A 25,295-nucleotide genomic window follows, 5' to 3' on the forward strand; every position below is an offset into this window, starting at 1 on the left:
AAAATATTAACTTCATAGTTCATATAATTGCATTGTTATTTCGACCTTGTTAACTCAAATCTTATTTTATTTGATACACAATTTTTTTTATATACTTGGATAAAAATATTGTTATCATCATTCAACTAATTGTTCAGTTATCAATTTTGGTATTGGTACCTACCTATTTAAACTGTAAACACTGAATAGCATTTTAAATATAAATTCGATTACGATAAAATAATGCGATGAATAATTATTAATTTGCGTATAATATGTGATTATATACAGAGTGATCTTCAATAAGGTATAATTATAGGTATAACCCTTTACATTATATAAAGTATACATACTACTAATAAACACATTTCGAATTTTAAAGCTAAAATAAAGCGGGTATGGTGCTCGGCTTGTGGGTGGGGGCAGGGCAGGGAGACGCATTAGGAAGTGTTAAGTGGAACACACGGGACACTTCATGATTTTGCTTTTTTTTTAGAAATGTGTGAGATACCATTGTAATATTTTGTCTTATGGATTATTTCATAACCGTGGACCTGTAAATTATAATATACATATATGTAATATATAAACTTGTATATTTTTATTTTTTAAATTGATTATTTATAAATATTTTTTATATAATATGATTTAAAGAGAGGTGTTAGGGAGTGTGGCCGTGTGGAGGCATAGCCCTAAGTCCCCCGCGGCTCAATAACGTTCAACAAGTGATGAGGACGCTATTTTTTTAAAAAGTGAACAGAGTCCCCCTACTTTAATGTTGCTAAGTCGAGCACTGGGACTATAATAAAAATGTTACCCCGAATTAAAAAAAGTAACGAAAAAAACCAACCGTGACGAGACCTACGCGCGGCGTTGGGTCACATCATCTTTATAATAATAACATCCGAGAGGCTCGAACTTTCGATTCGATGGGTATAGTGTTATAATATTATACCGTGCAGCGGTATTATCATCGTAGCATTGTATGCTAGATATGGTCTCCGGACCGCACAGAATACGTAGGTCCTATACCCATATATGTATTAGTATTAAATATGTGTTACGGACTTGTGATATTATTATTATCCGCCGTAACGTACAACGGGTACGTGATATTGGGGCTATTATACGTAATAATAATAATATGATAGGTCCCTCTATAATATTATTATATCGTGTACCAGTGCCCGTGCCGCGTTAATTAGAGACGAGACGCGACTGACGGCGGTGTACCTATAATAGTCCGTATATTATGCGTCCTGATAACCGCATCGGTATTCGGTTATAATATTATTATGTCAGCACAATGTTTTCACCTTTATAACACATTATATTATATTTCATTCCCCTCTAATCGTAAACCTTATCAGTTTTCACTCTGCGCACGCACACACGAACGGACCACGCGCACACGTCGTCGTACCCACACGCCCATCTCCAAACGCAGGCCGGTGGACCTTAACCCCGAGCTTGGATCCCCACCACCAATTTTGAGTCCTGTTCAATGGTGGCTAGGTATCATCGGTATCAGTAATATTCACCGCAGTGTTTTCCGCCGATAAACAAAATTATTATTTATCATCATGATCGGTACCCATATTAATATTATGGTATGGGTACGCGTGTTTACGTCTCATATTGTACCTATTATACCAGCTATCACGCGGGTCCTATCCGAACGCATTGTAAATCCGAGACAAGACCACTGCGACTGCGTGTCGCGTAGTCGACGGACGAATTAATATTGTTCTGTACGGTCGTGTGCCCACACCTACTTCTGTTCGGTAGAAATAATAATATTAATAATGATAATTGTAATAACAGATAGGTACGAATCAATAATAACACCATAAAATATAAAATAATAGTATTGTAATAATACACCGCCGCAGACGCTAATAAACGAGACACGAGTCTCCCGCGAAATAAAATATTATATCATTATAATAACATTACACCCACGTCAGTTATACGCCCTGTGCACATATTATTATTATCTATTGTTATAAAATATGAATTGAGCTGTGTCGCGCGCTTTTTGGATTTCTTTTCATTTTCCGACGTGTGTCTTTATAATGCTACTACAACACGTGTAAATCGGCCTCGCAAAACTGCAGCTACAGGTACGTACTCACACAATTTAACAATAATAATATGTTCTGCAATGTGTAAACGATAACGATTTAATCCTCCGTCCAATTTACTACGCGTTCGACCGGAAATCGCTCTACGTCAATATAATATTGTTTTGTTAATATCGCCCCGAGACCATTAAAACAATATAATGTCCGGCGTTCTACGTTTGAGTGGTCATCGCATGCATTATATAATACAATAAATATGCGTGGACCATTATGTCACACGGCACTTTCCGGCTACACATGCTCCCAAAGACCAACTTAATATTATTATATGTGCAAATCGCAAAAGATTTTTTTGTTCATCGTGCAGCGGATAAATTTAGTCTGTTTCGTCGCAGGTAAAATACATCTATAGTGGTCGCGGGAAGTATTAAACGAGTTAAGTTACCTTAATCTACGTATATGACTCTCAGGGACTGGAACCGAACCTAAAAGAACCGGCTCTGGAACCGGAACCGGAACCGAAACCTTTATTTTAATATAATAAAGTACCGGAACCGAACCGGAATTTTTAAATTAAAAAGGTACTTTTAGGTTCAAAAATAAAATAATTTTATTTATCATATTTAAAGGTATTACGGTTTTGTGTATAACCTATGTAAAATGTATCTATGATATATTATGAGTTTTCTAATATTTCTCATACCTCAGTTAACCTAACCTAACCTCAATTATACCCACATTCTGGATGACTATTTGAAATTATTATACTTTTTGGTACCGAAATTATCTGGAACCGGAACCTAAATTATTTGGAACCGGTACCTTTATTTTTTTTCATCAAAGAACCAGAACCGAACCGGAATCGTTATTTTTTGGAGAACCGGTACCGGAACCGATACCGATAAATTCAAAAGGTTCCAGTCCCTGATGACTCTAAACATTTTCATAATCGCATATTAGTAGCAGGCAGCAGCTGATAACAATATGATATGTACTAGAATAACATTGTACATTGGTAAATAGGTTTTCAAACAAATCATATTAATTGGAGTATTGAATTACGACAATATTAGAAGTTTTAGGATTTAATATAGGTAGATACAAATGTGTATAAATATTATAATCATAGAAAAAGTAACAATCTATGTCTTTTTAATAATATTGTTGTTCTCATTATTATTACCATAATATAAAACTAATGAAAATATATTATACTAAATTATTAACGTTCATTTATATTTCGATGCGCATTAGATAAAAAAAAAAACCAAAGTCGAATCTAATATGAAACAAGTCGCATATGATATTTCAATTTTAACCTCATACGTTTTAAATTACATTTATGTGAGATATTTATTTTAGTTTACTATTAATTAGTACAATATTTAGTGTAATTCATAAGGTTATATTCAAAACACATACCTATTAATTATTAATTATTTTAATCACTGTCGAAATCGATCGATTATTATTGAAGTAAACAACTTAGAATATGAATGATAACAACTCTGGAATGTATGTTACACATGGTTACAGTGTTACACGTTACACCTATATCCATGTTTATCTTCTACAAACTAATAAACAAGGATCTTTTTTTTTGATAAATTATTAGGAATAAGATGATAAATATCAAATTCTATGTATTATACGAAATTTAATTGATCGGTTTAAACTATTTTGTACACTTAATATGTATAAATTTAATGATTTGTTAGCTGATTCCCTAGGTATATAAATTATAATATAAATGTATGTCAAGTTACGTATCTAACTATATAACTACGTATTAAACAATATTAATTATTATTACTATACCTAACCTTGAAATAATGGGTACGAAAAAGCCAAAAGAATACCAATGATACGATATTTAAGTCAAATTTGAAGACTAATAGTCTTACTTAAAATCAAAAATGAGAATAAAAGGAAAACGGTAATATTTCCCTAGATACTGTTTGTATGGGCATCCAACATTTTTCGGACAGGTGCCTAAATCGTAATAATTGATTAGAGCGAAAAATGGTAAATAATTCATATTATAATATTGCGACAGAGTATATTTAATATCTTAATATACGAAGCGAGAGATAACATAAATAAATCGGTATAAACTTGACGCGTCTTAAACTTTTACCACCGAATAATGAGAATTTAAAACGAATACTAATCCCGTTGAGACGGTATGCTCATGACACATTTAACTGCTGGTCGTGTCCCTCGTGTTCCAAATCGAAATAACATTGTTGATTTATCCCCGAAACACTCCGTTTCGTTCTTGTAATACTATGATAATAATGATTATTATTATGATTATCGTGAACATGTTTGAATGTCTTTCTTAACCCCGGAAAAATAGGGTCTGGGGTTGGGCCGATGATCGTCCTACACGATAAGACGAACGAGTTTGTGTAACCTTTTTGTTACGAACCCGCGTGTCACTAAAAAAATAAAAAACACAAACCAAAAAAAAAAAAAAAACGAAAAGATAATAATAAAAATAAAAAACCAGTTTGTCACGTATCTTATATTGTAGTACGGAAGTCCAATACGCGTCTCCGTTTCCAGCCTGCACCAGTTGTAGTCCTATGACGGACCTAACAACAAGTGTGTATAGTTGTCGCGTGGTGCGTACACGTGCGTGTAATAACGTATTATAATAATATTTAAATTAAATTCAAATATTATATTGTTATGAGAGTATTGTGCCTGAGGCTGGGGGAACTATATCGGGGCTGAAGCATCTGCAGCCCCGCGGTGGTCGGCTGTAGAAACACTAGCTGTACAGACCGGCAAATAATAATAAATAATGACAATAATATTATTGACAACAGACACGTGCGGTTTTGAATTATCCGCGATGCCCGTTTTCTGGTTCACGGCAATTTGACTACTCGTTTTCGGAATATATTACTATACATAATAGGTACATAGTATTATATGAGTGGATAATGGATATACATTTACGCGTAGGCCTATCTACCTATATAATATACTACTTTCGAGAGCTTTCTTATAAGTGTTTATTATTATAATTAATTATTATTATTATAAATGTTTATTATTATAATAGTATTGTGACTGTATTATTATAGTCTACACTTTAGGCTTACATATATTTTCTGATTGTTCCGACATAATAAATAAATTTTTTTTTTCGATCCCTTTTCGAATTAATTTTAAAAACATGACTTAATATTGGCAATAATCAGTGAAGTTATATTTGCACTAACGATCAGTCGTCGTCATATTATGCATACTTAGTTATATACTCGTATACTTATTATAGTTGTTATTAATTAATAATATAATGATTGGATAGTTTGAATAAAAACTTTTATTAACAAACGTACACTATTGTATGATCTGAAGGTCACAGACTCACCAACATTGGACTTTTGTCCTGATTCATTTGCTTAAGCACAAAGACAGATAAATATTATACTTACAAAATACCGTAACTAATAAACATTAAACTTTAATATTACTTTTGATTAATCAACCATAGTAATTTCAACTAAATCATATGAATAATAATGAATAATGATTATAATTTATAATTAGTAATTGGGATTTAAATTTTAAATCAAAATAATTTTACTTTGAAAAAAAAACAAAATATGACAGGTTCACGATAGAATAGGTCAAGTGGTTTTATTTTATTGTTTCGAAAATGACTTTGAGAGACTCGTAAAATTATTATATGGTACATATAATATGATATATTCAATACTTTGTCGTTCATTACTTGTTTTACTTATCTTTTGCTTTAAGTTTTTTTGATGCATTTAAAAATCTATTAAGATAAAAAGAACTCAACGATTTACGGTCCCTATAAGTACTTACTATTAAAATAGTACGAGAAATTAAGGTCTCGTAATTTAATCAACATTAAATAAGTAGATATATATTGACAGTGCTAGATTAAACATAATTATATTAAAAATTATATCACTTCTATAAAAATAAAGTTATGTTTTTAAATTTAAAATCCGGTTGAATTGATAGGTTTAACTGATTTGAGTTACTATTAAATTAACTATATATATACAATTTGTGTCTTATAGAACCTACATATTATATGTGTGCACTAATAAACTTAAATGCTTCGATATAATATATTTAAATTGTAAAACGAGAGAGATTTATTATATGTACCTATAGTACGAGTTTCAAGTGCACTGATAACATTATTTTAAAATTTTTATCAAAATTGTCCGATGTTTACTAATTAATAATTAGGTATGCAGGAACTCAATATTCATATCTCGCAGTTCACATAATAATGGCACATCGTATCGTGTTCAATTTACACAAGTATACATTGCGAAATATTAAATTCTTAATAATTGTTATTTTTTGGTTATTATTAATTAATAATTATTACCATACTAATATATGTTCGTAATAAGTGACAGAAAAATATACATAATCTATTGATTTAATATAAATTAAAATATATATTAACTGTGCATATCTGTATCAGCACTTGCGAGTTATTCAATGACATTTGCTTTTATTTTCTCTAATCGTACTTATCCATTATAAGCAATATTATTAATCGTACATACAATCTATACACTGTAGAGTGTAGAGTCTACTGAATATAATAAAATAAATAAATGAATACAATAATTGATGTATATTTATTTAATCAAAGCTCGTTAATTATCTTAAATCATAGCGCGTATTACATTATTTATGTCAGTAATCAGTCTTACATGTAGGTAGGTAAAATAATTGTTTATCCTGCAGTGTAAGTCGGTTACAGAAATCGAGAAACGAGATGGATAAACATTCAGTTAGTCCGTGATAGTCATTAGACGTCTAGACGTAAATCTTTCCAGTGGCTGTCAAACACAAGGGGTATGAGGGGGGATACATCTGCCATGGCCATTTTTTCGATATTTATATTTTCTTTATAAAGAAAATAATGTTAATAATAATATTTTTTTTCATGATCTGATAAAATATTTACTCACAATTTACGTTTTTTTCTCATAATAAAAATAAACCACCAGTTGAAAAAACGTGTAAATACTTCACATATAAATTAATATTAAAATATTATGTACTTTACTCTCAAAGGAAATATTCGGTATAATAATTTACGTTGTATAAGCATAGCTTTTAGGAATTTTCTCGTTTATTTTATAGTTAAATTAATAATAGGTATACCTTTTTAAAATGTTATTTTAAAACATAATTATTCATGTGTCCTAATTGGGGCTATGACTCGGCGCCATCCCCTATTGATAAAAAATTACTTGTTTAATATTTTTCATATATTCTAAATACCCTCATTAGACAAGGTATATACAATACCTTTCGCTAGAATGTCTCCCTCTCAACAATTTTGTTTTTATTGTTATTAATTAAAGGTCTGGTTTATAAAATTATTATAAAATTAGCTTAATATGTACGTACTGTTAAAATGATAAGAAAAATAATACGGCTGATGGGGACACTTCTGACCACCCCCCCTCCCCCCACCACTGAAAAAATAAGAACACATTATATAATACATACATATATAGATGGACGTAGGCGCACGTAGCCCATTCGGCTCCCGTCTTACAAAAAGGCCAATTCCCAAATGGCTCCAGGTTTATACAACACAAATTCCTTCTCACTTCATATGTAATTCTGACTTATGAGTTTCTCAAAAGAGGTTGGTTAAAAATATGTTGGTGTATTTTCTTAAAAGTTATATTCTAAGAAAATTATAAAAATAATTTTTTTAAATAATTATTATTTAAAAAATCGTATATTGTGAATTAAATGTTATTAAAATAATGTTGCATTTTAGCGTTAAAAATATAAAAAATGTATCTATATCTAAAAATTAAAAATTCAAAAAAAACTATAAATTGGATAAAATTTTAAAGCACAATTTTTTTTTATAGGTAATCCATTCCTGTTATTTTATTAGATGAAAATTAATCAATAACTTTTCCATTAAGCTGCTGTTTTTTTTCCTTCAATTTAGGTATATTCATAATTCATGTACATATTTTTTTTTTCTATTTACATTAAAAAATTAAACAACGGTAAACAGTACATTGGTATACCAACCTCAAATCGGTATGCAGGTATTCGTCAGCCATTTGGAAACTTACCTGTTTCGTAATACTTTTTTCGACGGAAGCCTTTTGGGATGTGCCGATATAGATTAGTGATAACCGTTTTTGTCTTTTACCCTTTAAATTAATTTTGGCGTGTGTTTTTGTTTTCTCGGTCAGACTACTGGAACGGACGGACGAGCGAACCGGTTCGATGGCCAACCGCAATGGTGGAAGTAGCTGTAGTTGTAGCGACGATGATGACGACGACGACGACGATGACGAAGAAAAAGACAAAGACGACGACGACAGCGGATCGTGTTCGAGCTGTTCGACTGCGGAAGCCGACGACAGTGGCTGCGGCGGTGACGGCGTGGCCCGACGGCGGATGACATGCGGCAGGAGTACCGCCGCGGCCGCGGCCACGTCGTTTGATCTTCTGGACGCCCGGCGCCTGCCAGACCTGTTGGACGCCGAGCGACTGGTGGCCGTCCTGGACGGGTGTCTGGAATCGGAGTACGTGCGAGGCTGCGTGGTCGAAACGTGGGACGCGGTGCTCAGCGAACACCTGGAGGCCATCGCGCACCTGGTGCTGTACCAGACACCGGAGCACGCCGTCAGCCAGGCCGTGTACGAACAGCTCATCGGACTGTCCACGTCCCTCCGTCCACCCGCCAACGACGGCCAGCAACAGCAAAGGCGATCGGCCCGCGTGGACGCGGAACGTGTGTACGGTACGCTCAGGTCGGCGGCCCAATCGCTGTTGACCACCCGGGTGGACGCGTGCTGCCGGCAGAGCATGTGCCGGGCCGTTGGGCTGGCCGTGGCCGCGCTCCGGTGCAGCACACGGCCCGTGTTCTCGGTGGAAAACTTCGTGGTCGAGATCAACGAAGCGGCCAACTTCGCCAACCTGTACTGCACCGGTTATGCCAAGCGCATATGCGCCGCGCTCGAAGGCATCTACGATACGGTCATGGCCGGCGACTACCACCCTACCAACGTCGTGGTCCAGATGGCCGTCATGGACAAGTGCATCAGGGCGGCGGTGCGGACGCTTTCCGACAGCCGGGCGACGGCCGCGCAGAAGACGGCCGCCCAGCGGTCGTTGCTCGCCGAGCTTGACGACGTGGGCGCGACGGTGCGCATGAAGAACCACGGTTGCGTGGACGACGCGGCCGCCGAATCGCCACCGCACCAGCTCGCGGTGGCCACAGCGTCGTCCAGGGCCGCCCGGTTCGTCCACTTCACCATGAGCCCGTGGCGGGCGCCCATCCGCATGTACCACCAACAGTCGCCGACCAGCGTGGACCAGGTGCTCAGGGCCACCGTCCGCCTGGTCGAGGCGCTCATCGCCGAACTGTTCAAGCCGTGCCTGAGCGGCCGGCACCGCCACCGCCGCCACCGTCGCCGCCGCACGTCCAGCAGCCGTCAGCCACACGACAAACAGCTCTAGGGCCGCCCAAATTTGTATATATATATGTAAATAAATTTTACCCGTTCCCCGTCAACCTGCCTATCTCAATATTCGAAAAACACGAGTTTTATTATTATTATATTTTTATTATTATTATTGTAATTATTGCGTGCACCCACATTTTATATTATTAAACTTTAGTCTTTTAATTATTATAATATTTATATATAATGTCTAGATATATCAAGGTTTTCGAGGAAGAAATTGGAGTGCATACGTATCGGATCAATTTTGAGCGTTCAAGAAGTTACATGTGATGTGTACAAGCGATACGTACCGACCCGTATCGGACTCAGACTCGATACGAGGCGGTTCGTAACTATATTCCTCATCGATGCGTATCGTAATTCGTATTTTTCTTCTCGAAAATCTTGTTAATGTGTGTCAGTGTGCTGTACGCCTGTATATAATTATTGTTAGATATTAAATGGCAATACGATTTTATGATATTGTACACGTTTTTATTTTGTCCATACGTTGCATTTACGACACTTGTTATTGTACTTACGTCATTGACAATTGTATAAAGTATAATGTCACCGTAGTAGTGCAGTCCGTTTTTTGAAGAATTTGGTTAGTTTTTTTCCGGCCAGGCTTAATGACGATTACTATCTACTCGAGCTGTCGAAGACCGCCGTGGTATTAACGTGCCTAAGTACATATCGTTTTTAAAATATATTATTATAAACAACATTCTTGAGTTCATATTATAACCATAAAAAATGCACTGTATGACGGTATATGAATGGTAGATGCACTTTATGCACATAATGTATTATAATATTATATCATGAATTATTTTTGTAATGTATTTTGTTCTGTTTACAGTATATCAGTATTTTATGTTTATTGAAAAATCATTAATAATATCATAAACATTTAAATAAACAAAGTAATTCCCCAAAAATAATTATGCTAATTATTATTGCAAATATTGTAGTATAACGTTAATAAATTATCAATAAGTATAAACGGTCACATTAAAATCTTATGTTGGCCAGAAAGTATAGAAAAAATAGTAAAATTGTGCTGGCTACAATGCACGTTTGTCATTGCTAATGTAAATATTAATAACAATGTGTTTGTGTTCTATGATGGTAAACACGATGGTTATAGTCAGATTATAGTCACAATGGTTAAGCACTGTGATGATATGTGGAAAGAGATGATGATGGCGCATAATACCTTTTGTTTTCTCTCTCTCTCTGGCCACCCAGATTCCGGAACATTGCAAAATTTTGTTTAGCAGATCAATTTTTGTTTTCATTGAATTGATATATATATTAAAATTAATTGAAATCAAATCTTAAATTTGCCGTCACGCGTGGGCCAATGAGATAAAACAAATTATGCGCCGACAGCATCTTAAGTGAAGACTTAGATTTTTAAATGGAAGGAGCCGATTTTGATTCATGAACCTGCGCTTACTATTTATTTAAATGGCGTTTTTTTAAACACGTTAATAGGAAAAAAATTTGGAAAATGTTACTTTTTTTTAACATAGGTGTTGGTGACATACCTGTTGATGGCTTTTCTTATACAAATTTTACTTTTACTGAATTTTGTGGTGGATGAATTTCCGAGCGAACTTCAAAACTAAGCTACATAGTTTATAATACATAGATTTTTAAAAGGAAGGATCTTATTTTGGCGCCTCACACTGCGCTATACTATTTATTTAAAATGTTGATAGGAAAAATATTGAGAAAATGTTACTTTTTAGTTTTTTTTTTTCATAATTAGGTGTTTGCAACAAACCTGTTGGTGGCTTCATTAGTACAGATTTTACTTTTAAAGTGAATTTCCTGGTGGTAGGATTTCCGAGCAAACTTCAAAACTAAGTTAGATAGCTTAAGGCACTGTCCAGTAATAATTTCGCAAAAAAAAATTTTCAAAAATATTTGTTCTAACTATGAAAGGGATTGAAAACAGTTTTTAAAACAACGTTTATTATACATACATTTTTAAAAAGAAGAATCTATTTTGGCGCCTCAAACTGCGCTATACTATTTATTTAAAATGTTGATAATAACAAAATGTTCGAACTTAGGAGATGGCAACATTATACCTGTTGATGGGGTTTTTCGTACATATTTTACTTTTAGTGAATTTTGTTTTGGAAGGATTTGACCTAATTCATAATTGTTGTCTTTATATGCGTTTCTCACGCGAAGTCCGAATGACAATAAATTTCTATTCAAACATTGTTCTAGTTTCGGTGAAAACACTTAAGAAATTTAAATTTAATTTCAGCTCTCGTAACTTGATTTTTGTAAAATATTAGGATGTATATCTCAGGTATCTATTATGTTATCCACATTCTCTGGGTATAATATTATAACAATAAAAACAAAATAGTTTAAATAAATTGCCTATACACATAGCTCGTAAGGCGAATCTTAATAGACATAATATATATTATAATATAGAATAATAGATACAATACAAATATAATATGAAAAGTAAATCGCAATACAAAAAAAAAAAAAAATGCAACCTATTATTATGGTATATAATTATAATTTTAAATCACATGAATATTATTTTTTAAACAAATTATTATTTATAATATTGCAGGTACCTAAGTATTTCAATTTTGAATCCGTAAAATGAATTGATAAATATAATGAAGAGTTAAAATACCGCGGTAAAATGTCCTTTACTCAATAAAGCGTTCTAACTTCAAACGTACTTCAACAATTAATTCGATTTGAATAAAAACTATTTATATAATATGGGTGGCCTAACGTCCCACCCTATTCACTCGGATTAGGGATTTACTCACAATGTAGATAAACGGTGCGGTCACTGTTTGTCAAGAAGTCAGTCGTAATTTGACGGCATTAAGTTAAATGCGTTATCCACCAGAAGCTATTTTTTTATTTATTTATAGTCATTACACGCTTTAAAGCTGAAATTCGTACTTATGGATTAAAATCACAATAGTTTTGTGCGCTCAGATTATTCCCTTGCCTAGTAATTTTAATATTTTAGAAATTTACTTACTGTTCCCGTGAGCTTTCATAGCCCCTTTATGAAGTTCGGTCGACATTCCTTTCACCGCAAAAAAACAAAAACACATAAATTACACATCTACACAAATAGTAAGCAACATAATTATAATATCGTCAGCCCCTCGTTCGAAAAAAAATTAATATTTTCAAAATGTTTATACGTCAGTATACCATTAACTTGAATTTCCAATCTCAGTTTGGAAATTCACACTAACACTCCTTCCCACTCAACATCAAAATGACATAAATTTACATCGTACATTTACTGCAGCCGTCTGTAAGTCTGGAAAGCTCAAGGTAGCCTGTCAACGAGTGAGGAGAATAACGGCAGCGCCATCTATCGGCCACCGTTTTCGACTCTTCAACGGGCGCGCGAACAACAGTTCACGATGATCACTAGTTTTCGTCACCAGTAATAATAATATATTATTTTTGATTTTTCAATTAATTTTCCGATTTCCCATTACGAACCGACCAATACGTCTACGACACGAGCTTTTCATTTTTCACGTGACCACCGATAATTGGGTACTAGAGTTCCGAAATAATGTAGGTACATTTCCCGATAATATCGTGCAGCTATTTGAATTGTAAATCCTATATTGATACATATATTATGGTATTTTATAAGAGTATAATACTAATGAATATTATATAATTTTAAACTTAATTTAATATATTATACCATTTTCAAAAACTTTGTTTTGACTTTTAATAATCACAATATAGGCAGTTAAAATATAATTAAAAAAAGTTATACTACGTACAGTTACCTACTTAACGGAATATTTTTCTAATTTTGTTTCAAGTGACACAAAAACAAAATACTCGTTCACGTTTATTTCGATAAATCATCTAAAAACTTAACAATTTCCTAATTGATTAGGTTGATATATTTACAATGTATAGGATTAAACTAAATAATAATAAATTATGTTAAGTATATAGTATGAGATTTTTTTTTCCAAAACAATGGTCTATAATAAAATAATACTTAAAAATTATGACGTTAACAACGATTTAGTTAAATTTTATAATAATTTTAAAAAACAATATCTATAAACTATTTATACAATAGGTGTAGTAACGTCGTATTTAAAATAATACGTTACTATAATATTATACACTGGTTCTCTGACACATAACATATTATATATATAACTTAAAGCTAAAACGGCAATCGCAACCTATTTTTATTATAATAATATTATTATACTATAGGATTGTTGTCCGTTTTGACTTCGAAGAGAGTATTATATAAACGATAAATTAGTGATTGTTATAATATTCGCAACGAAATAAAATAAAAGTTTACAGTCGAGGAAGGTATACAAAATATTATATAATCACAATAGGGCTTTTGTCGGACAAAAAAACAAACAAAAAAAAAAATTAAACAAACAAACAAACAATGAATTGAGCAAAGGACCGCCGCGCGCGTCAGCACACGAACGCGGATTTGAGCCATTCGGCAAGATTTAGCTTGATGTTGCCGTTGAGGAGTGGATCCTTGGACTCGAACAGATTGAACGCGATGCTCAGGTGCAGGATGGCGGAAACGAAATCGCCGAACCTCAAGGTGCCGTCCTTCCGCATGTACCTGAGTATGAGGATCGACAACACTTCGGTGTTCACCTGGAAGCCCACCTCGAGCAGCGCGTCCTTTAGCCGTTCGGCTTTCAGAATGCCAGTCTTGTCTTTCGAGTGATTCTTGAACACCGTCTGCCAATACTTGAGGCTGCACATCAGGTCCTTGAAGTCGTTGAACTTCAGTCGTCCGCTGCCCGTGCTCTGCGAATAAAATTTAAATTAAAACGCATTCAAGACGGCGATTTCTTGTTTGGAGGCACGCATAAACCCCTCCCTCCCCCAGATATGATGACCCTCATACCGTTTAGATCAACACTGCGCAACAATTCAAGATATGATTCGAAATTTTTTCTATGCCCTTCGGATGTACATACACTATACACGATTGTCCCTGTGCCATTTTCAAATTATTTCACGATGTGACGAATACATAATATTATTACAATGCATCAAGACGAGTAACGATATAAACAACTGTACACAAATAATTATTACAAAATATAATAATGTGTGTGCTAAATACTAATTAGTAATTACTCGCAGAAACAGCAGCCGAGGAGAAAACATATTTGTTTTAATTATAATATGAGAACCCTTTATTAGTTTTAAAATTAAATTTCCCTGCCATATTACGCACATACATTCACTAATATTTTTATTTGTCTTATAAACATCGCATTAACACAGTATATAAATTATAAGCACATATTATATTCCCAGAGCTGGTCGCAAACCCCAGTATTTATTTAAGGAAATGATCAACACACATTTCACGAACACGAAATAATATTTAAAAGTGAAAACTCACATCCAGCGTGATGACTACTTGCCGGCAGACTTCCATGCTAGCACAACTCTTTATATAATCTGGCATAATGTAAATCACAAAAAAATATCGTATTATTGATCATTCAAAATAAACAAGAGCAATTTATTATTTTAATTCACCGTTTGGCAGACAGGCGTCTAGGAGTTCTTGGAGTTCGAATGCATTCACTGTCCTGTGCTCGTCGGCTAACTGTAGGAACACTGATTCGTATTGGACAAACGTCTTACCATCCAAATTTACTGGTGCCTAAATATTTTAATTCAATTGGTTTTATTGAGCACACTGACTTGACATAATAGTAGGCACGATTAGTAATATTATAATGTACGTACCTTCATTATTGCTGATTTCAATAGCGAGGGAACAGTGTCAAGTAATCTGAAAAAATAAAACCCGATGATATTATAATATTATTATTATATTAATAATGAGAATTTATTATTAAGGTATTTGCAGTGCTTTAACGAAGCTTACTTGAGTTTTAATGGTTTGCTCGAATACACTCTCAACGTGAATCCCGATTCTTGACCAGGTTCAAACGTGGTAGGTATTATCAAATAACCACCCTGGTCCAAAAAGCATCGATGACTTACCTAGAAAAATATTATAAACAATACCTAATTAACTACCCGTGAATGAATTAAACCTATTATATTATTCTCATACTTGTCTGCTGTTCGTGTATTGCGAGTTAACTAGTGATTTGTTTTTTTTGAAGAAATCTTTGCCCGTCGAGTCCATACACGCTTTTGGTAACGAGTACGACGTGAAACCGATCACTTTAGGTTCCATAATGCTGTGTTGATTCAATGAAATTACAACTTCTTCCATTTCGCTCAAGATTAAATGGAGTTGCGGGTTAATGTGAAAAGTTTCTAAAAAACAACAAATTTAATCAAATCCTGTACTCGTACAGATGTGCCTAAGACGTAGGCACAGTGAGTTTATATTATACACGAAATAAAATATACCGCCATTACCTGGATTATTTCGACATCCTCCGGCCGTCACACCTCTTTGCCAAGTACCCTGATGAAGACGCATTTGCCACGTCCTCTTGTGATGCAGAGACGGTTCGTCTCGACTGGTGTCACTGTCCAAGTGTACCATTTCAACGTGCGTAAACGTCTTCACGAATTCGTTGTAATTCATCCTGAAATACATAAAATGGTTAATCATCGGCGGCCCGGTTTTACGAGTGTATCGTAATACGGTGCCACTTCCGCATACTATGAAGTCCTCATGGTCAACAAAGAAAATTCGTATTAAAGAGAATTTTGTTAAATATAGAATTGAATGAATTTGGTTCTAATTGGTTTGGTTCTCAACAATATTTCGTTAAGCTACAGAAAACTTTATTAAAAGAAAGTTTATTATGGAAGTTTCGCTGTATTATAATAACATGTTCATAACAGTGATGTGCAATACCAAAATTCTCCTTCCATCAGATGAATGGCGTTTATGCGTTCTTTTTCTTTGTGCGGAACATTGTCCCAATCGTCTGAATCCCTGGACCACGGACCGTTATACTCGGAGCCGGTACCGCCGGGCTGTCGCAATTTGAACAATTGTATTGGCTCGTTTTTGTACGTTTCCAACTACCGGTTTAATCACAAAGGGAACAATAAAAATAACAATATTTCCGGTGAAAAATGAATAGGTTGGTACATCAATCGACATACCCTTTCCACGGTGCACAGCCTGTAATTGATTCCGATCTGAATGCCGTTTGTTAGTTTTTCTGGTACGCTTTTATTTGCCTGAAAAATATATTTTAATTTGTTAGAATATTACCTCTATAGGTAGTTATATACACATATAAATGTATACGCAATTAACACGATGATTTACAAAGATATAAAACAGGCCACGGGAATATAAAAATTGGGGTCAAATATGTTTGTATAATTACATCATAAACTAATAGAAAAATAATGTAAGTGCCTCCTACCTACCTACCTACCTACCTACCATAAAACCATAAAGATAATAATAACGGTTGGCTTTGAAAAATTCAATTTGTCAAGTACATATTATACTGAAATTTCAATAGTTTATATACTTACCTGTGTAATATTAATGCAAAGCAAATATAAATGATTTGTATAGCTAAAAAATCATTTAACGGTGCAAATATTCGGCAACTAATAAAAGAGTAAATATCGGCCGAGTCTGCACGCAAATTTGCAATGTAGGTTGTTGTGTTCAATGTATTTATCTATTAATAATATAGCTTTGAATATACCTTATTGATCTGGGTGAACACAATTCGTTATGCTATCGATGTAAGTTCACGATGCGAACTCAATAGGAAAACTGGCTTTTGTGAATAATAATAATAATAATGTAGTGCCTCCAAGACGTGTTATCGTCGTAACATTGACGTATATAATTATAAACACTGGCGCGTAGAATATTGTGTTCGTTCGAGTAGTTAGATATTTTATCGAACAAAATAATCGTAAACGTGAAACTATCATGATGTTATATTTTTCACAACAAACTAACAATATAATACCGTTATGGAAAAACACTCCGAGAAAATAATTAACAATAATATTTACTTGTTGAACCTATATGAATTAAAAAGTACAAAAAAAAAAAATTGCCGATGATAAATATTTGCAACAACCTTCTTATGAAAAGTGATTTGTTGACACGTTTTCTTTTATTGTCTTAGACGTGATTGGAACTAAGATATCCTGAAAATCAGTATTACTAGGTTCCTTTTAAGGGAATGTCCGAAGGCCATTATATTATATAACATATGACTACGACAGTCTGAAGAGGCTTTGAACTCGCTAAAGAGGTTCGCCAACTTCAGGGAGTATATCTTGCAGTTATCCAAGTACGACAGGCTACAATGTAAGTCTGTGAGTTACTAATTACTAATACTTAATAGGAGTGAGTAGGTATATGGAAACATGACGTGCTATGAATAAAATAGATTAGTACCTACTTTGGCATTTTACAAACAGTATTGTATAATTTTGACTTGTCTGAAAACTATATTATAATGTAAGGTACTTATCGTGAAAATATACAATATGTTTTCGAAATTTTTGTAAATTTTTCTTTTGAAAATATGTAAATTACTGCAGATATCTTCAAATCTTACATGCAGGTTCAAATGTACGATATAATATATTGGTAATTATCTATATCTCGCTACTATTCACACACACGGCAAATAATATTTATCTACCTATGTATGTTATTTTATCGTGATATTAGGTATAATAATGTATAATTGAATTTTAAAACTATTTTGCAACTAAATATGCTTCGTCGATAATATATAAGTACCTAATTTATTGTCGTATTTTATTTTAACAGACTTGAATACTCGCCAAGTTTCTGAAATCATTTTAGAAACCTAACGAGAATCCCACATCGTGATGCGGTACCTAATGTTTATTTTATAAATTTTTTTCAACAAGATTACAAGAATCATTTTTTCTTACGCAATTATATTGTTTTATCAACATAAACGGTTTGATTTCATTTTCTAGTGAAATTCGAATTGTTTTTTCGTGCATTTCACGAGTATAAAAATATATTAACAATAATAATAACAATCATAACATCCGAAGAAACTTGTAATTAAACAAACGAAACTAGCTTAGTGGTAATTAAACGAACACGGGTCGGAAAGAGAAACTACTAGAATCTATGATACTAAATGTTAATTCGACTAAGAAGATCATTATCGCGGAGGAATGCCGACGCATCGCTGCGAATCGCGAATGCTCGGGCTTCAGCGAGAATCAACTTCGTATTGTTTTAAATTGGCACAAATAGGGAATCCGATATTTAGAATATTATCATATTGGTGTAATCATTTTTAAGTGTTAAACGAAAACGATGATAAGAAAAATAATATGCTACCTTTGTTCAGAACATATAGTGATATATCGTTAAAGGTTAAAATCAGAGTGAATATGTGAAAATGTGTAAAAATATAAATTATATGCTACTATAATATAGGTATAAGTAGCACGCCGTCGTGGTTCTTCCTATTATCAAATAATATTATGTATATTAATATAATTTAGTTTCAGGGCACTAAGTTACCTACGCGTTCCCTCTCGGGACTTGAGAAATAATTGTCTATTGTACGCACGCATTTATTAAATTATATTTGTTACCATTAACGAAAAGTACCTCGTTTGCGATTTGAAAATTGTGAAAGGCTTTCACTCTAACGTAAATTAGTTTTTTTTCCATACTTTGTAGTTTTATCATTGTGTACGTTTTTTTATTATTTATTCTTAATAATAAACTTATACGTAAATAATTAAAATTAATAAGTGGTGAAAATAACACTGCGCGTTCGAAACGTGGCTGCAGAAGACATTCAACACACGCTCGAACACGAATTATATCTAACTATATCCGAAAGCGTCTACTCTATATTTAATAGTATATATACGCACCGATGTGTAATTATATAAAAGAATATTGTTCAGAGAGACCTTGACATAAAAATGATTTATAACACGATACATAATGTATGCACTGTTATCATCTTAAACATGTCGAGCATTTTGTGTTTTTATCTACGAGATGTAATTATATATAATACCAGTCTGCAATATAATAGAACTTTGATGATATTATAAATCGTAATAATATGATCTATATTTTAGGTTCTATGATGTCGATGCAGATATATTATAGATATTACCCGTATACCGGGTAATAGGTATATATAAGTATGTAGTATGTACCAATAATATATTATTATTGTGGTGTGTAAATTATATTTTTCAGAAACGTTTATTTTGTATATAATTGTTTTAACGACTGGACAATTATTACCTGAGGTGAGACCGGTTGTACTGTGCATGTGACAATAGATGTCATGTCCAACATTTTCCCAATCATTCTACCGCAGGTGGTTTGGTCTTGTCGGATATTAATGCTTTCCGTGATTCCGCCTGTCAGATCAGCGAGTCCGTCCAGAAGAGTACCATACTTGAGAGCTTCATACGAACCATGTAATCTGAGTAAAAATTTCAATATGACTTATATAACTTATATAACCAACTATGTGTATATTTTATTCAACACCTAAATATACCCAGACCGGGCCAGACATTACAACTTACGAGTCAAAATACCTCATATTTTATTGTAGCAAGATATGGTTGTGTATATTTTTGTTATGAAATTCAATTTAAATATCGTGAAACAAATGATTACCTACCTATAATGAATTCTTTGACAATAAATAGAACATATTTAATATATACTTATTAGAATTTATTTATTCATTGTATTATTATTATTATTATTATTTTGTACACGTTATTAGCACGAGAATAAATTAACTACATTTACGTAGACGCTCGTAATTTTAAACTAGTGAAATTTGGTTCGTGACATAATTTTTACAAGTCTCATTGTTATAAAATTAAGTAGGTATACATTTCCTCTAGCTCCACATAAAATCTAAAAGTGAATTAGTTACAATAGTTTTGCTGGATACTATAACATACACGTCTTTAGACTTAAGCAATAGTTAATATTGCGTTTTAAAAACAATTCTAAACACATTGTCCAGTTTACCCAATACACATACTATTTTATTTGTTATTGTTTTTTTGGCCGTAGGTACTTGTATTTTAGTATAGAGATTAAAACAAGAATTTATTGTTAACCAATAAACTAAACTTGGAGATGTATTGATATTATTATATTGTTTAATATGTTCCTTCGATCGTACCAAAAAAATATTTTCTAAAATCAAAACCATGTTAACAGAAATATCACATTAAAATACCAAACACTCTCTCGTCGCATCACTCAGAATCGAAAAAACACACTTTCGAAATAAAACCCTAGTAATTATAGTTTTACAATAATATGATAATATAATAAGAGGTTTCATTGAAGTGATTTAATGGATTAAATAATATAATGTGATAATATATATTTATCAGCAATAAAATGTTTATGACGTTTTGTAGATTTAACTAATTCAGTTATTTGGTAATGTAAAGTGTAGAGCGTACTATCGTCTATCACTTACTTTTAAATCTAAGATAAAGTTGTAAAATATGAAAATATTCTAAAAAAAATATGTTGGATTTTTGCATTATTACATTATACACCGGAGATAATATTAATAAAACTATACAAAACTAATTTTAAGTAATTTATATAATATTATTACATTGTTGTGCGTTATTTTCAAAATGCACAAACGCGAAATAAAAATATAGTTAGGTGCCCCCTATAATAGTCCTATACGTATATTATTATCGTGTTGTATCGTATTTAATGGTTAAACCGCGACGATTACATTTCGAACATACGCTTAATTTCAACTCAGCCCGTGCTGTGGTTTGAATACTTTCACAATAATATCCCAAAACGGGTCAATATCAAATAACGCCGAAAGCGGTTGCCGGTTGTAATACTAAAAATAACAGGACGATAATGCACTCGCGCTGTATAGTGTTATTGATGGTCAACTACGGAGCAGCAGGATTCAAGTTCATTGGCAAAACGCGTTTCGTTGTCGTTCGTTTTCCATTTTGAATACGATTCGAAAGTGATCGATTAACGATACACAGGACACGATCGTTTAAAATGCGTATTCGTATAATATAACACTCTGCGCATTGCGAACGTTTGTATCACTTTCCAGTGTCGATCGGTATGCGATGGATTTCATATGGTTGTAATAGATGTTATATTATAGAATTTTGTTATTTACAGCCACGACGAGATCTTATGCAATAAATAAAATTACTCTTCAATTTCGAACAAAACGGGGATAATCGACATAATATTATAATCATTGTTGTTATAATTATTTTAATTATTGCAAACAAAGCGAGATCACAGTGATTAGACGATGAAAAAAAAAATTGCCACTCTATATAATATATCTGATATAATATGGGCAATAATGGCCAAAAACAAATTCAAATAAAATTGTTTCCGCCAAGCTATATGAATCTATATTCTTGAAGCTTATAAAACCATTGTATTATTACAAATATAATATAGATTATAATTACACCGCAAACAAATTACATTCAAAAAAATTATAGTTATGACAGTTAATAATATATATTCATTTTACTTTGCCGTTTACGGAAATAAAAATTAGTTGAGTTCTTTTTTAAACGAGCTATTCAACAGGTACGTCAAGATCGTTCGTCATTATTTATTGATCAATACTTTAGATTTTGTTTACTGTTGTTGATGAACACGAGAAATGAGAATAAAATGCAACACACAAGAAATAATAAAATCTTTAAGCCTGTATATTATGTTATTACTTATTATTAATAAGGTAAGTAAGTATTTGTTAAGTATCCTAATATAGGTTAAATCGTATTTTATCGAAACTTCATATACTGATAAATATTTTCATCGACCTCATTTGAATTCATAATAATTATTTTGAATATATCTATAATATAAGAAAACTTGTAAATAATTTATTTGCCTACTTGGTTTTTTTTTTTTACTAAAATAAGACAATCAATTTGTTCGTAAGATAACCTCCATACATCGAATATAATACTTGTTATTTGGATTATTTGATTACATGTATTATTATTCGTTAATCGAACAACTATGGACCATGTTTTAAAATTAAATAAATATCAAAATCGTAGATCATTGGTCTACATTATTATTACGTAGGTATAATATGTATAATTACAATTCGTTACACCGTCACACGACACAGCGTGTAGGTATACACGTTATATGTTAGATATGTTAACATTACCTACTGTGCGAAATCGACTTTTCACGGAGTAATTTAGTTGTTCATTCGATTTCCGGAGGTTTTAATTCGTTGCAATCTCCGCAGAATTATAGGTACCGGGTTATAAATAAGTACCTATACCTATACCTTTTGTTAATTGTTCGTATATATCGTACACATCACACAGACGTGCCTCGGGCTCGTTATTATTATATTTTAATTTATGTTTTCGAAAAATATGTTATAATGATATTATGGTATTGTGTCGGATGAACTCGGCAGTTGCAGCGATCACGTTATAACTTTAAGTGCGATTGTGCGATTGCATCGTCAGAGCCTGAACTGTATCTTACACGCAGTCTTGCAGGAACCAAATATTGGGTATGAACAAAATATATCTTGGGAACAACGACCCCTCCCAGGGTCACTATCATGATGATAGTATCATCACATCATGTCTTCGGGCTCGACTTATATGTGATCGGAAATCGTTATTTATCATATCGTTTAGGGAGACCGCGCAGTTGTTATAATATAATACGCGATGACGCATTTGGAACACGTCATGATTTCGACGGCCCTAAGTCGATCACGGTGAAATGTGAAAAAAAAAATACTAAAAAATATAAACAACGATAATGTTACTACCGTCTGGCGTCTACCTGTATATTATACGCGTATGATACTGCAGTTCACTTTCAGATATTATATTAATATAGGTATAATAAAATATTATGTACGACCGTCACCGTTTTACTACAGCAATCGAAGATTTTTCAAGCGCCGCACATTATTATTGTATGTAACATAATATTATATAGATCAGCGGTTCCGGTCACCAAGTATACCACTTGACATTTTTATGATCAATAGGCGTCATAACAGTATAACACGTCCATTCTAAAAGCTAAATTAAGAGGAGTTTTCAAACATTAGATTAGGTTTAAATATTGTTTATATAACAGTTTTAATAATAGTGTTTATACCTGCTACTAAAGATTTGTTATGTATAACTAAGCTATACATAAACAGCACGTAAACTACACAAGTAAAAAAATCTTAATTTTAAATTTTATATGAAATTGTTCGTTGCTTATATTTTAATACCAGAACAACAATATCAGGCTGATTCATTGAACTTTTTATTTGACCACTTTCAATTTCAATTATTTGTCTGTATAGCATATACATACATTTACATCGGATAATCATATCCATTATTTTAATTCTTCCCCATGCGGGAAAGCATATTTTAAAAATAATGGATTATTAAAAAAAATGTTCGAAACACAGTGCGCGTACTTCTTAAAATTCTTTTGGGCACGGGTCGGAAACAGCTGAATTTTCGATAGTGTATAATGAACATGTGTAATCTTCTTTATATTTTATATTATCTCTGCACGAGCGGTGTTAATTGTCCGGTGTCTTGACCATAATATTATAGATATTAAATTTTTTTTTCTCCTACTGACTGCATCGATGCCTAACGACCAAAATAGCGCAATTATTATTCTAAATATCGTGTTCGATTAACGCACCACTACCACCACCGATGAACAGCACAACTCCCACAGAGTCCATCGACACAACATCATTGCAATTTACAGTAATAAGTAAAAACTGTTTCTGCGCGGATACTATAATGGCAGTAGGCAAGCTCGTATATTATTATATTATTTTAATTCTCGTCGAGTCCATTTTCGGAGTGTATTGACGGCGGCGTGGGCTAAAGGAAACACCCAAGGTCATCTGTCCAAGTCCGGTGACCGCTGGCCGTTCATTATTCATATTGGATCGTGTTATTATTATTACCGTCATTATTATGTGCAACTGTCGTGATAATTAATTAGCGATTTGACAAAAGATTCTCGACGACGGATATTTACTATCATATAATAATATTATTATTATTATTATATTATTTTCTCAGCTCTTGTGCGACTCCGAGTGGAAAATAATAATATATTATTATTATTATGGTCGGCGACGACACCCGACCGTAGTAGTTTTCACAAACTTCTCAGTAAGCGATCGCATTGTGCGCTGCGCCGGGACCGCATATCGAGCGACCGACAGGTTTCTAAAATGACCGCAGGTGTATAAAATTGTATATGAACTGGTATCAATCAAAATGCAATACGACGAGGCAGGGAATTAATTTATACGGTTACCCGTTGAGGGGGAACGTGCGCGGTCGGAATTTAAATAATTCGGGTAGACGAGTTTTTGAGATGTTATTTTTTCAGACACCGATCTCCGTGTCTAGTGAGAAAGAAAAACGTAAGCGTACAGTTTTGTATAATACGGACGGGGAAATAATATTATAATAATATTGTATATACGCGTTATATGCGTCCGAAAGAAATAATAATATTATATTTTAAAGCCACCGGGCGATTTAAACGTTTAATCCATTTTGCTGGTAAACACGCGTATATAATACGCGATTTCAATATCCGTATCAGAGTTCTAAAACCGTACGAAAACTATAAAATATTGTGATGCAAAGTATTTTGCGTATAATTGTCATT

General features: G+C 33.1%; 2 protein-coding genes across 2 annotated transcripts in view; one reads left to right on the forward strand and one right to left on the reverse strand.

The window, feature by feature from the left end:
* The first annotated feature begins 1,527 nt into the window (after positions 1 to 1,527).
* LOC100169366 lies at positions 1,528 to 10,046 on the forward strand. Its single transcript, XM_001944342.5, has 2 exons — positions 1,528 to 2,102; positions 8,306 to 10,046. The coding sequence occupies exon 2, from the start codon at positions 8,340 to 8,342 to the stop codon at positions 9,576 to 9,578; it is 1,239 nt and encodes a 412-aa protein (XP_001944377.2). The 5' UTR covers positions 1,528 to 2,102; positions 8,306 to 8,339; the 3' UTR covers positions 9,579 to 10,046.
* Positions 10,047 to 13,379: 3,333 nt separating this feature from the next.
* LOC100167307 (calpain-C) overlaps positions 13,380 to 25,295 on the reverse strand; it is a 29,388-nt gene continuing 17,472 nt past the window's right edge. The window contains exons 5-14 of the mRNA XM_003246077.4: positions 19,854 to 20,037; positions 16,715 to 16,792; positions 16,461 to 16,630; positions 16,013 to 16,185; positions 15,699 to 15,907; positions 15,507 to 15,625; positions 15,365 to 15,410; positions 15,152 to 15,278; positions 15,012 to 15,070; positions 13,380 to 14,404 (exon numbers count right to left, since the gene is read on the reverse strand). Of these exons, the coding sequence (XP_003246125.1) occupies positions 14,054 to 14,404; positions 15,012 to 15,070; positions 15,152 to 15,278; positions 15,365 to 15,410; positions 15,507 to 15,625; positions 15,699 to 15,907; positions 16,013 to 16,185; positions 16,461 to 16,630; positions 16,715 to 16,792; positions 19,854 to 20,037 (1,516 nt within the window). The 3' untranslated portion in view covers positions 13,380 to 14,053. The remainder of the gene's footprint in view (positions 14,405 to 15,011; positions 15,071 to 15,151; positions 15,279 to 15,364; positions 15,411 to 15,506; positions 15,626 to 15,698; positions 15,908 to 16,012; positions 16,186 to 16,460; positions 16,631 to 16,714; positions 16,793 to 19,853; positions 20,038 to 25,295) is intronic.

Source organism: Acyrthosiphon pisum, chromosome A1 (assembly GCF_005508785.2).
Source record: "Acyrthosiphon pisum isolate AL4f chromosome A1, pea_aphid_22Mar2018_4r6ur, whole genome shotgun sequence".
NCBI classification, from domain to species: Eukaryota; Metazoa; Arthropoda; class Insecta; order Hemiptera; family Aphididae; genus Acyrthosiphon; species Acyrthosiphon pisum.